Source organism: Pyxicephalus adspersus, chromosome 2, assembly GCF_032062135.1.
Source record: "Pyxicephalus adspersus chromosome 2, UCB_Pads_2.0, whole genome shotgun sequence".
In the NCBI taxonomy this organism is placed as follows: Eukaryota; Metazoa; Chordata; class Amphibia; order Anura; family Pyxicephalidae; genus Pyxicephalus; species Pyxicephalus adspersus.
Window position 1 is genome coordinate 117,893,353 of NC_092859.1, and position 14,384 is coordinate 117,907,736.

The 14,384-nt window shown below is 35.2% G+C and overlaps 1 protein-coding gene across 1 annotated transcript in view; it reads left to right on the top strand.

Moving 5' to 3' along the window:
* VPS13C (vacuolar protein sorting 13 homolog C) overlaps nucleotides 1-14,384 on the top strand; it is a 122,883-nt gene that overhangs the window by 36,292 nt on the left and 72,207 nt on the right. Inside the window, exons 22-32 of the mRNA XM_072399072.1 lie at nucleotides 568-701; nucleotides 2,057-2,174; nucleotides 2,596-2,731; nucleotides 3,572-3,662; nucleotides 4,856-5,016; nucleotides 5,139-5,295; nucleotides 6,650-6,729; nucleotides 8,617-8,767; nucleotides 11,113-11,229; nucleotides 11,964-12,067; nucleotides 12,446-12,613. Of these exons, the coding sequence (XP_072255173.1) occupies nucleotides 568-701; nucleotides 2,057-2,174; nucleotides 2,596-2,731; nucleotides 3,572-3,662; nucleotides 4,856-5,016; nucleotides 5,139-5,295; nucleotides 6,650-6,729; nucleotides 8,617-8,767; nucleotides 11,113-11,229; nucleotides 11,964-12,067; nucleotides 12,446-12,613 (1,417 nt within the window). The remainder of the gene's footprint in view (nucleotides 1-567; nucleotides 702-2,056; nucleotides 2,175-2,595; nucleotides 2,732-3,571; nucleotides 3,663-4,855; nucleotides 5,017-5,138; nucleotides 5,296-6,649; nucleotides 6,730-8,616; nucleotides 8,768-11,112; nucleotides 11,230-11,963; nucleotides 12,068-12,445; nucleotides 12,614-14,384) is intronic.

Here is a 14,384-nt window from a genome sequence, read left to right on the forward strand (position 1 = left end):
TGCATTCCTTCTCACTATGATGACGCATGAACAGACAAATTACTGATATCATGCTTCTACAGGATTCACGTCAGAACTGGGATTGTTAATAGTATAGCTTGTCCAGTTATTTCAGATTATAGTGGTAACTCCAATTAAATCTACTTCAAGGATGAAATAAATAAAAGCAACAAAAGAGAAAATTGAACTGTGCTATAAAACAACTACTGTTAACATACAATTTACTGTAATTATTTTATAGACTTCCTAGATTTTGATACATTTTAATGTCCGCTAACTACAAGGCAAAATACCAACAAATAGAGGAGTTACAGAAACTGTTTATTACTTCACTGTTGGTAGTTTCAATAGATATAATTTCCACAAATGTCTTTATTTCTACATATGTGTTTATTTTTTTTGACATATTTGTAATACTTTTCCTATTTTTCATTAGTAATGTAAAATATAAATGACATTATTATTCTTTATTCTTTAACAGGGAGTCATGGTGTTTTTACCAAAGTGTGGCTGTGTTTGACTTTGTTTTAAAGAGCAGTGAGTTAGTTTGTAAATGTCTTTCTTTATCTCAAAGCTAAACAGTGTTAACCAAAGATCACAGCAGACTGCTAATACCTCATCTCTGGAGGAGCTGATGGATAAGGCCTATGATAAGTTTCATGTTCAGATCAAAAAAGTGCAAATGCTGTTTGGAACTTCAGGTACTAAAAAAAATGCATGCTTAATTGAGATATTATGCTTATTTATCTGGTATGATTTCTCAGCAAGAAAAAAGTATATGTAGTGAAGTGAACCTGTATTAAATGCAATTCCTCCCTCTCCCTCAATGTCAAATGCATCTTCCTGTACCTTTGCTTACATTCTTCACTAATTTTTGCTATCTATTGCCCATTTTGGCATCTGCAAAGCTATATACCGCTGGTAGAACTTACTTGGTACATGGACATGACAAAGATGGTTTCTGACCTTCATATGACAACAGCCAGACCAGGGGTCGAGTGGTTACCTCATGTATCCTGTTTACTCCCCATGGCCTAAAATAATCCACTCTCCCTATCCATGGATTTTAGACTCTGTTTACATCCAGCAACTGAATAATCGTCAGTGCGCACTGCATTAGAACCAATACATTTGTTTTAAAGCCACCTGTGTGAACATGGTTTCCAAGATTTTACTTACTTTTGCCACCTAAGAGCATATTTTAGGAGAAATAGGAGTCACTTGTCAAGTGTATGAAAGAAAAATTTTCATAGCAACATAACTACTTGTAAGAACAAAACCTGACTATTCTGCAACAGTTTTTAGACACATTATTAAATTACTTTTCCACTTACTGCAATGCTTAACATTTTTTTTAGTTATTTGGAATTGTGAAGGAAGATGAATGAATGAGTTACAAACTAAAAAAAAAAACCCTAAGTGAGTCACACAAGAAACCATACAATGTTAACCAAACTCAGTTGATAAAGAAAGTATAACAGCATAGCAATGTACAGTAGTATACATAGTATCAAGGGTAATAGAAATGTAAAGTCTGAATAGTCTGAGTACAAGAGCTCTACAAGAGCTCTAGCTTCCTGTAAAGAAAAAAAACATAGTACAAAGCAGTCAATCTATCACAACTGTCCCACCTCCTAATAAACCTATGAGTTATACTAGTAAATATTGAGGAATAACTGAGGTGGTGAGGGTAGGGTTCAGATAGTGTTTATAATCCAGAGAGTCTACAAATTCATGCAATCAAAACCAAGTGGTGGTAAATGCATCACCAACTCTAGCTGCAGAGCCAGGATTTTGGTGAAGAGTTTCATGTCCTGGTTTATCAGGAACAGTAATAAACTAGGTAAATCACTGTAATAAAAGAGCCCTCCTTTTTATTATTGAATGCTGCTTTGAAATAGGGGGGCAAGACATATACTGCAATGCTTATAATGAAATAGATACACAGTCACAATACTTTTTTTGCTTTTTGGGAATAATATGCTGAACAAAAGTTATCTAAAATAGAATGACTAGCAGACATTAATGAAAACTTTATCCTTTTACGTTTATGCAGGAGAGGACTGGAAGAAGGCTCGGGCTATGAATTGCTCATCACTCCATATTCTGCAGCCTCTAGACATTGATCTGCAGCTTGGAAAGGCCATGGTGGATCGTGACAGCAGAATGCCCAGGTAAGTATCAATTGTAAGGTGATGGTTTAACCCCCTCAAAAAAAAAAAGTGAAATTATGCAAAAATGTACCGTGGAAATGTGTGAGAATTTGAGCTCTCTGCTCCGCTAGAAGGCATGGTTGAATGTCACGTGTGCTTCCTGGATGTGCTTCCTTTTTGGAGTAAACAGTTTGCTTACAAATGTATTTTAATAGGCAAAAATGTGCATTTGTAATTAAACCAATTTTCGCTAAATCTAAAAAAAAAAAAAAAAAAAAAAACGCCACTGCCAAAAGGTTATTGTAATAGCAAATGTCTAATTTCTGGCATTTTCGACAAAGGCAAAGTTTCACAGTAGAATTTAGAGAATTAGTCACTTAAATACACCATTCAAATGTATAGGTTTCTGATTTATCATATTTTTTGCATATTTTCAATGTAGGTTTAAAGTCTCTGGAGAGTTGCCGTTATTGCGCCTCAAGATTTCTGACCGTAAACTCCAAGGAGTGTTTGAACTTGTTAACAGCATCCCTTTGCCTCAGCAGCAGGCTGTCACTCCAGATACGAAAGAGAGGAGGGTAAGTGTTTTAGCAGAGGTTTAAATATTCTGACCATCTACAGCACAAAAGCTGTGTCAAAATCCGGCCCATCTGGTCATTTAATTTGGCCCGTGGTGACTGCCGCATCTAAGCACCTGACATTTGCGAACAGGAGGACCCAGTCCCAGAAAGCTAGGTAGAAGCAGGGTGGTTCTCACAAGTGGCTGAGTGCGCTCCAGACAGAAGGACCCCAGTTGCTTCTTCAGACTCCTGCCGAGACACAGCACTAAGCACATCTGTGCCACGATCCTGATCCTGCTGCCAGTAGTATGCTGCTGCTGTTTCAGGTATGGAATCTCAGTTGAATGCTACATTAGCAATGTCTCCAGACTCGGGAGACACAAGCTCCCTCCTCAGCACCAGTCAGTGGCTTCATTCTCCTCACATAGACAGGCCAGAATAGATCAGGTACACCTACCTCAGAAAAAGCTGCTAAGAACAAAAAAGCAATAACTCCCAAAATGTCCCAACAAGAGAAAATTTGATGCAGAAGGGAGACACTTTATTGAAAGATTGGAAAGCGAATATATGTTCATGCTTCATGAAGACAAGCATGTTTTTATATTCAGAACGTGATTAATGCACGAGGGTGGTGTGTGATATGGTGTGTCAGGTTGAGGAAGGATCTATACTTCTATTAAGACTATAAATCTTAATAAAAAGTTTTCCTGCGATTTAGCCTGTGTTTTAGATTTCGACCCCTTATGTGATTTGAGTTTGACACGCCTGATCTACAGTGTAGGATGTGAAAAAGTTGCATTGAATTGAGCCGTGTCTTGTGAACTACTAATATGGTTATGAATTTATTTAAAAATCCAGATTGCTGCCGTCCCAATTTTATCCAGAACAACAGAAAAACTCTTAAAAGAAGAGATTGAAAAGTCTGTCTTTATGGAGGAGGACACATCAGGTAGCAAACATTTCATTTATTCTTGCTGCTGCGGTTGACTCTTATATATATTTTAAACCCTAAATGGGCAAGCCAGACGATTTTGCTTACTCACCCTTGCTCCCCCTAATTATATTTATTTTTTTCTAACAATGATTTGAGCTGAATATGATTGTTGGCTATATAAATCTTCATGGAAATAGAATTAGTATCTCATAAAAGTGTTACTACACTTCCAGCAATCCTTTAAATGTTCAGATGTAACTGGAAAATACATCTTAATGAAAACTAAAAATGCATTTTTTTCCACTAAAATATTCTCAAAACACTGTTCTTGGTTGCAGTTTATGATGAAAGACTTTGCAGGAAAGCTAGACAGTTCTCCTTAATGTTACTAGTTAGGGTTAAAAATTAGGTCCCATCACAGAGAAATGTTTTTGAAAGCAATTGCAATAGGTTAAAACATTTCAATTAAAAAAATGTGATCTAATACTTTATAAATTGTTATATTTTGTATAGTGTGTGGGTGTGGATTGGAAATCAAAAAGAAATAACTACCACACAACTACGGTAATATCACAAAACTTCTAACAATTCAAGTCTAAATGACATGAGTGATATTTCAAGAAATTCGAGGCTGGTGAGAGGGATGATTACTATTAAAATCTTTTTTTGTTGCAAATTTTTTTGTTTAGAACATAATTGAAAGCAAAATAACCAAAACTTAAGCAGTAAATGTTTGCAATACTTTCCCCCATTTTGTATTGCTTTTAAGTCCGAATAAGTACAGAAAAATACCTAATAAATAAATGTGGTTCTTCATGAGGAAAGCGGCAAATGGTGTTACAAATAGTTTGTCTCTTTTCTTTTTTGAAAATGCATATTTCCCAAGGCTGACCACTTAAATTTAAAATAATTACAAAAAAATAGTTCCATAATTTAAAGCCAATGATTTCACTACTTTCTGAGTAACAAACACTGAACAGATAATACAGCTTATGAATTCTGGATTTTCATTGATATTACTTGTTGCTTGATTGTTCTGGGTCAGTTTTACAGAAAGTAATGAAGTCAGAGAACCAGGCGACTAATGTAATATGAAGAAGGTTGTCAATTCCAAATTTTTTTCTAACTTTTTTTTTATTAAGATATCTTTATTGTCATATGCAAATTTACACATCCTACTATTTAGTATGCTTACCCTATACTTCTAGACTCAGATGAAGAGTTTTTTGACACTAAGGAAGGATATCCTTTGTTTGTAAGAAACATACCTATATTAAAAGAGTCATCGGGTGAAGGTGGTACGGAACCTGCAGCTGCAACCACCCCTGAGGAACTGACAGATCTGCATCTAAAATTTGAAGTAAAAGAAGTAAGTAAATGTACAGGATCCTTTTTGTGCAATTAGCATGATATCATTTGTGAACTATATCTGTTTAGGTTTTGTATGTGTTTTGCTTGTCTTCTAAATAATATGGCACCTTGACTTTCTAGGTTATTTTAGAATTGACCAAACAGCAACAGAAAGAAGAAAACACAGTCCTAGTATTCAGTATACAGCAGTTGGGTACTGAAGCTTGTGTTAACACGTTTGATCTGCAAGCTGTATCCTATCTAAAGACAATACGACTTGACTACTATGATGTTCTAGGTAAACAAACTACTAATTTCTTACCATTTTAAATATATAATCATCACCTAAAATTATTAGATATTTTGGTTTGTCAGATGCTTGTTTTAAACATTAAGGCCTTGTTCTCCTTTGTGATTGCTCGCCTTCTCACTGACCGTTCTCTTGCAGCTCCTGGGCAGTTGAAAGCTTGCAAGTGGCTACTGTTCATGTGTTTGATTGTCTCGTCAATTGCCCCCAAATCCCCTGTCAGTCCTCCAGGCCAGATGCCCCCGACTGTGTGTGTGAAGAGGAAACCATAATCCTTTAAAACCACCAATGAGACACAAGTGAGAACAAGGCCTTAGATACTCAACATTTGTTGTTGAGCAACAGCAATGTGACACCTGCAAAATAATAGAAAATTGTTTTGTTTTTTTTAACTTGTGTATTTGTTGTTTATTAATGTTTTAGTATGGTAAACCAAGGGATATGAAACAAACTACATATTGTAAGATGAAAATATACTATATATAAAAAAAAAAGATAATAAAGCAAATTAAATAATAGTATAAAGGGCTCTCAAAAATAAATAGTGTTTGTATTGGGTAGAAACCATATTCAGCAGTGTGAATGTGATTTGTAATTCAGGCATACACAAGCAGTAGATGGGGAATAGTTTAGCAGTAGCCAATCATTACAATTGTATTGACTTGTATTGATGGTGGGTCCTAATATTTTTTTAAATAAGAATAATGGGTAAAGTTGGTTATAAAGAGAGGGTGCTAAAGCCACTGCTGTGTAATGTCTACTCATATATTGATATAACTAATGTATGTTTGTATGCTTACAAATACACACTGGTATAATGGAAGTACCTTGTTGATGATTTTTGTGTACCAGTCTGTGTAGGATGGAGAGGATTGGTTTCTATTTAATGAGGATTTCTCACTCTTCATAAAGTGCAAGTGTGCACAATCATTGTTAAGGTCTTAAAATTTTTACAAATTTTTTGGTTTCATTTACAACATTCTATATTGTAGATTGTAATAAACTTTTCAGGTCTTCTGTAAGTTGAACTGCTTAAAGATTGGAGGGTAAGAGCCCTTCATTTCTTTTTTCAGAGGCACAAATGATTTTACAGTTAACAGACAATATCTTGGAGTCATTGGCTGTCCCAACATTAATTTTGCCAGTCTGACTGAAATGTGCAGAAGTAAAAATATGGACTGCCACACATTTTGCAATTAAGGCTTTACTATAAATGCACAATGACCTTTGTTAGATACAGCACAGTTTATTTAAATAATGTTCATAAATATTGGGCAGTTCTAACCTTTATTCAAAAAGATCAAGGCAAAGCTATGGACATAACTGTACTTTAATAATTCTGCAGGTCTCCAAAGACATCCTCTTCATTTAATTGACTCCTCCGATAAAGAAGGGCAGGATCTCCTAAAAGTCGAATATTTTAAGGTAAGTAAATACCTATTTTTACTCCATCTTCTGTATTGATACTCAGAGCAAATTTGCACCCGTCTACAGACCCAGTGGGATCTTAAATTATTACTGTTTCAAATCACATACTGCTTCATTGTTATATTTATCATGTTTATTTGAGTCTTTATTTTACATATAAACATTAGTAAAGGGCTTAAAACCATTCTCAATAGCATCTTTTAGTACATGTATGGAAAAAATAGGTAAATCTCTCAGTAGCAAGGGATTAAATTAGTTTATATCTCTTGTCTTATTTAGCCTACTCTGTAACAATTGGTTTTTACTACTGCTATAACACACAAACTACTGACACTTAATAAAGTAAATTTGCTGATATTAGAACACTCTTTAAAATAATATAAAACCCTTCCACCCTATACCAAAACTCCCTTCAAATGCTTATGCTAGACCTTAGCTGACAAATGAGGCCAGATATCAGATGTTGAGGCCAGATGAGGCAGACGTTTTGGGAGCTGGTGGAATGAAACATCTACATAACTAAATTATGAAACTAATCCTGCCTCATGTGCTTGTAAAGTAGGGCTGCTCCCATAAACAACAGATAATGGTAATAAAAAGGCAGAAGAAAAAAGGGAGATTGTGTCAAATCAAAATTCTCTATGTGAAAAATCACATGTACTCACTCACATGTAATCACTATGTACAAAGCCATGTACATTGTTTGCATATTGTTATTTCATCCAACTATTTGCTTACAATATAATCTTGATTTGCAGCATAAAACCCCATCTTTCTTCTGTCTTTTGATTACCAATGGTAAAAAACGTCTTCAAGATATCCCGCAGCAACACCAGTATTGTTGAAATGAACTATAAGGTTATGCTACGATGATACCTAGTAGCTACTAGGATTGCTTGGTGCTTCCCGGGCTCCTCCAGCCTCTGTTTTAGAGGATGTAGAGGAGTGGGCAGTATGGAGCATATCTGGTGGTCATACCCAGTATTGCAGGAATACTGGAAGTAGGTTTTCCAGCTAAATTGAAATGTTTTTCTTCTTTGTCCCCCAGCTTGGGATGTGTCCTCCTAATAAAAATTGAAATACCTTTACCAAAATACCCTAAAAGTTGTGTAATTATATTCCGTTAGCGGCTTGAACTTCACTAGCAGAAGCCTGGAAATCTCCAAATATCTCCCTTGCTGGGATATCAACAGAACTGAACTAGATAATGTTTAGAAGATCACTTGCATTCATGTTTGATTCCTTCATGTATAGGTACTTTGCAATTTAAAGCCTTATAATACCGCCCAGAACCTGCTCTTTGGTTCTATGTTGTCTGTTACTCTGTTTATGCTATAAATGTAGTGAACCCATTCCTGTTCTGTTAAATTAAAATATTATACCAGCTTCAGGGTGAAACAGTGGTCTGTGATGGAGTACAGAAATAAAAACATTTAATAATTCCAGCAAATAAAGTAGAATTTTTGGGGAAAACAAGGTATGCAACATATATTTTTAGGATAAGATTATGTACAGCAATAGTTGTAATGGCAGGTGTCTTGTGCATTGCCTCTGATATCTTTGCCCAGTGTTGGGCATCTCCAACCTTTTTTATTGTCTAGTCTTATTTGGTTAACCCCGCATCAAAAGTATGCTGAGAATGAAAAGGGTGCTGTGCATGTAGGGCTTAAAAGAAAAAAAAAAATACACAATATCTTCTGCTATAAAAGCCTACCTGCCTGAAATGTTTCCTTTTAAAGGCTTTAGTTGCCCTTTAATATATGACTATGGAAGACACCCTCTCACTTTCTGCAGTGGGCTTGTAATCATGCATTACACCTTATACTGAGTTCTGGTTTCTAGCAAAACCACACATAAACCATAAACGTGTCTTGTTTCCAACAGGTGGCCTTTTCATCTATGGAGCTCCTTCTGCACTCTCAGGCACTGCTGTCTGCTATCAGCTTCATAACAGAAGCCATTCCGAGTATTGCTGATAAGACAGAGCCAGCTTCTCCACAGAAGCAACATGACAAAGAGACTTTTGTCAAGAAAGGTAAAACCCAAGACAAATATTGGCTCATTGTGGAAACCATGTGGTGGCGTAAACCTTATCGTTCTTCCTCCTCCTATTTATTGTGAACTAGTCTGGGAGCCGATCTGTTTAACTCATTTTAGGCCATTTGATCATGAACATTAATATTTTAAATCATTGATTTGTGTGTTTTACCAAATTCAAGAATCTTCACTAATAATGTGGATCCTTTTTATGGCTTGTGGTATGAAAAAATATATATATATATATATATATATATATATATATATATATATATAAATTGTATTTGATATGCACAGCATACAAAATTCAGTGATCCATGCTGTGTAACATGTGTAATGAGGTTACATAATGATTTGAAGTATGTAACCTACTATATAGTGTAAAGTGTGCAATCCTCTCTATTTAACACCTCTTATAGAATAAAGTGGTATGAAGTATGCAATGAACAGCTTGGAGGGCATAATACAATGGCAAGTATTTACCATATACCACAGCATCAGGAATGGAACTTTTAAGAGTTTGTAATGAATATGAGTGGAGAGTGTGCACTACAAATTTAATACCACATACCAATTTAACATACCGTATTTTTTGCAGTATAGGACGCACTTTTTCTTCCCCAAAACTGGGGGGGAAAAGTTAGTGCGTCCTATACGACAAAGGTGTGATAAAATAACTAAAATAATATACTCACCCGATCCCCGATCCTGCGTGTGTCTCTGGCTGCAGCAGCGTCTGTCTCCTCTTCTCTCTGGCAGCAGCACGTGTCTTCTCCTGTCTGTAAAGCAGAGCGAAAGAAGCCGGCACAGCGCCACCTGCTGTTCCCTGTCCTAACTGCCGTACAGTGGAAAAAAAGCACAGAGTGATCAGAAGGGGAATTTGAATGACACAGAGTGATCAGAAAGGGAATTTGAAAGGCATAGAGTGATCAGAAAGGGAATTTGAATGGCACATGAGTGATCAGAAGGGGAATACCGGTATGAATGGCACATGAGTGATCAGAAGGGGAATAATCTTTCAGAATCTTTTTTTCTAGATTTTCCTCCTTTAAAATTGGGTGCGTCTTATATTCCGGAGCGTCTTATAGGGCGAAAAATACGGTAATTTGTGTCATAGAGAAAAGAAGGCATCATAGAGAATACAAAGGACTTCTAGATGCCAATATCTAAGCGTCCTTGGAAAAATGATACAATGTTGTCCGTAAACAAGTAACTATTGGCTTTACTTTAAATATTTGGTATGCACCATGAAAATATTGTTTCAAATATAATGATTTTGAAATGAATAATGATGATACAAAGGAAAACTCTAAATTTTAGTTTGTTCATAACAAATCACAAATTTATGTCTCCTCAGTTTAATGTGGCCAATTGTTATTTATAAAAAGAAGGAATTATTAGCTATATCTTCCATATCAATTAATCAACGTATTGTGACCAATATAGAAGTTTTTTGTTAAATTACATGTTAGTTGATTTCCTTGATAAGCACCTAAAGTGATGCACTATAGTTTAGGGTTTAATAGGCAGCCACTATCACAAATCAAAGCTATAGATTTGCATAACCAGAATGAGCGCTAAGTGAAGTTTTTAGTTTTCATCAGTCTTGTTTCTGTGATTTTTACTCTCTTTTATGACAGACAGTTGACAGATGAAGGTTGAATGGTTTAAGAACTGATTAGACATTGTCAGACTAAGACAAAAAGTTATGTGATGGCAGCATAGTCAAAAACTGTGATGGACATACTTACCTTGGTAAATTGTGGCTTTGCTTATAGTATTATATGCCATATTCACCTTGGAGAGTTTTTCATGTAAAATGTGTCCAAAGTAAAGTATAGTTTTGACTCTAGAACAGGGACAATTTGTGTACAATTTAAAAAAAAAAAAAAAATTGTCATGGGTTATGATTTACAAGGTAAGTTTTGAACATCAAGGACTAATGATTCCCTGTTTGTAGTTGCAATGACAAGATAAAGCTTGGTCTGATTCCTTTGTTTCATCTTTTATTTCCCTTAAGAGGGTATTACATGGTTCACCAAAATTACAGTTTATATCTATTAGTATATGTTTTTTTTTTTTGTTTTGTTTTTTACTATGCAAGTCTTTTGACGTAAATGTATTAAAGGATCTGGCAAAGGTTCTGTAGGCTCTAACTATTAATGAGGGAAAATAGGTTAAAAGTAATAGATTAAAAAATTATGCTGGGTGTGGGAGCGTTTTCAATTAAGGTTTGTTATATCAGCGTAGGTTTGTTATATCAGCTACATTGGAGGAGGACAGAAGTTTGACGTAGTTGGATCAAATTAATTTATTCTTTTTTTTTTTTTTTTTCCTTACAAGCAACAAAGACCTCAAAAGATAAAGACTTGATTGCCTTCAAAGTGTTTGCAAAGTTAAATTCCTTCAGCATGAATGTGTGGGATGAGAACAGTCATATCGCTGAAATCAAGATATTGGGTATGTGTGCAAGCAGGCTATGGACATTACAGATTATATATCACAATATATATCACATATGTCATGTACACAGACCTGTTATAAACTAAGTTAGTTGCAGATCTAAATTGCCATTAAATGTGTGCTGTATGGTTTAGAGTTGATGCTCCTGTTTTAACTTTCTTTTAACTTTCTTTTAAAATTAAGGGTGGAAAAAGTTGGTAATTTTATTGTCAAAGCCTGGATTTCTTCAACGATGCTTTACATACATAAGGATAGATCAGCCCACCTACTGTACTTCTAAGTGAAAATCGATCCACTAGTCACCCAATCTATAGTTGTCCTAAGGATACCTCTATATATGTGCCTTATAAGTGCTCAGCTTGTGGTGATGCACGTTTCAGGATAACAAATTGTTATGGGTCATTGTGACAAGTAATTTGTAATAGTAATTAATAATTTTGATTAGTGTTTAATAATTAAACAACTCACAATTAAACACTTGGGGGTTCAAATCTATGATTTCACCAGTATAACAGAACTAATACATTTAGAGCCAGTCATTTTAAACCAGAATTAAGCAAATGGAAAATACAGGACATTAAGAATAATATTGTCTTCCGGAAAACAGTGCATAGTTTAATTGTGGTATAATGATAGTGTCATGGACATGAAATACAACAAACTGTAGAAGTTGATGTAGATTGGTTTTTTAATTTGATTCTAGCTAAATATTTCCATTATTTATTTTCAAGGTCTTGACTCCTCAATTTTTTTGGAATCTGGCAAGACAGATGTTTTTGCAAGGTTGAAGGATATTATTGTCAATGACGTCAACCCACAAACCATCCATAAAAAGGTTTCTCTTGAGTTGCACTTTTTGCTGTTTTATTACCTTTTAATTACTTATTGCAAGGGTAGCCGGATAAAAGCCAACTGCATTTTTAGAATACAAATATATTTTCTGTTAAAAAACTTTGGCATGCACAGACACAGCATAGCTCCTAGCTGGTGGGCAGAGAGATCAAATTATTTCCATTTGTGGGGTGGGAGATTTTTTTTTTTTTTTTTTTTTTTGCACATTCTTAAGAAAAGGGCTTTAGAAAGATTTTTGGTGACTGCATGGATTATTTTAAGACACACAAAGGCTTATTAGTAGATAAAATGCAATAAGAAATGCATTGTTAATAATTCTGCTTTAATATATGTGATCATAAGTTCCCTTTTGTTGTGTTAGGCTGTTTGCATTATGGAAGAAGAGGTTTTCAACTTCAATTTGACTCTTTACCCTGAGGCCACTCAAGGAGAAGCCTATAAAGATGTGTCTAAAGTGGATGGGAAGGTTTCCTTGCGAGTTGGCTGTATGAAGATAGTCTTTCTAAACAAATTCATTGTATCACTTTTGGTAAGAATCACTTCCCCTTGTATGGGCCACAGTTATTTTATCTTGTCTACAAATGATGCTGGGCACACATCAGTTGAATTACACTAACTGGTATAAGAAAAGGTAAATTGATGGTTATATCTGTGAATCTATTGGCTTCCTTCATAGATCTTGGGTAACAGTTGTAGGCCAATATGTTCCTTAATAATGTTTTAATTTAGTTTATTGTACAATAAGTAAAAAGGCCTAAAACAAACAGATATGTTTAAATAATTTATCAAAGTTTCTTTACTATTTTAACAAGGGGGGTGGCCCTTGAAATAACATTCAGGTTTTCAGGAAACCTTCTATATTTACTTTATCCACAACTCATGGTACATTGGTTGGGTGGTCAATAGAAAAATGCCTTATCCATTGTTGGCCAGTGGGAAGAATGTCACCCTTACAGAAAGTGTCATGATGACATCACTACGGGGGATTGACACCAAGCTCCCCCCACATTCCCGGCCAGGAGCTGGTAATTTGAGTGGTCCTCGGGACTGAAAAGGTTGGCGACCACTGTATTAAACTGACTTAAATCACAAAGTGATCATTGCTCAAGGAACCTCTGCAGGAACCCTTGGTGAGAAACAGTGATGTATAGGCATGGACATCTATCATTGAAGCATAGTTTTTGTTTTTTAAGCCCCAAACAATTTATCAAAAAAAAAAAAAAAAACAACATTCTTGTTGTTCATCTCCCTTCCCTTATTTTCACATTTTTTCAGAGAGTTTTCTACCTTTAACATGGAAAGAAAAATAGGTCACATGATGATCTTTAAACATTTCATTTTTGTGTACAGAAGTCAAGTGGAACCAGATTTGTGAAGTAACAGACTCAAGACTTAATGACATTTTGCAGACATTTTCCCTATCTGAAGTAATACACACAGATTTACTTAAATGTGGAAAACTGTGGAACATATGGTGTCTACATGTGTTTTCAGTCTAGATCACAATGCCCAGAATCAAAGCACTCCTCACTCCTACTACTCTTATATATGTGGATAATGCTGCACACATTATTACCTAATACAGTAAGCAAGTCAGCAGGAGTTGCTAAGAAACAATATTTATTTTGTACAATTTACACTTAGTAATTTACATTTACCTGTTTGCTTCAATTCATAGGTGGGATTCAGCTTGCAGAGGGGCATCCAGATGAATCCTGCTCTATAGAACCTTTGTGTATTATATAGGACACAGTAGGAGTGATTTATGCCCCCTGATGCTCAGACAATGGGTCTGATTTATTAAAGTTCTCCAAGGCTGGAGAGGATACACTTTCATCAATGTGTCAAAACAGTCAGTGAGTTTTAACTCGCTGAATATTTCGTAGTATTAGGCAGTGTATTTGCTAAATACGTGGTTAATTTGAAGATAGTGTTTTGGTAGAAATGGTAGAAACCAGAATCTAAAGCCTCTCACAGAAGGAGCTTTAAATAGAAAATGGCACTGCGCTGCTATTGAAAACTTCTGGAAAAGTATCAGCCTTAATTTTCCTTTTGAGTTTCTCTTTCTCGCAGTCCTCTTCAAAATAGTTCTTTAGTTCTGAATTGTGTTTCTGTACTGTGTGTTATAGCAGACAATAGCATGTGTGCTCATATGTAGGTGAAGTGAAGCTAATTTTGGTATGTTTTCATTTTTAATGTGCTTTTGTGCTCCTTTCAGAACAGCACACTTGCTTCACCTATCTCCCTGGCTAATTCACCTTGTTTGAAGATGGCTGCTGTTTTACTGAGATATCAGCTTT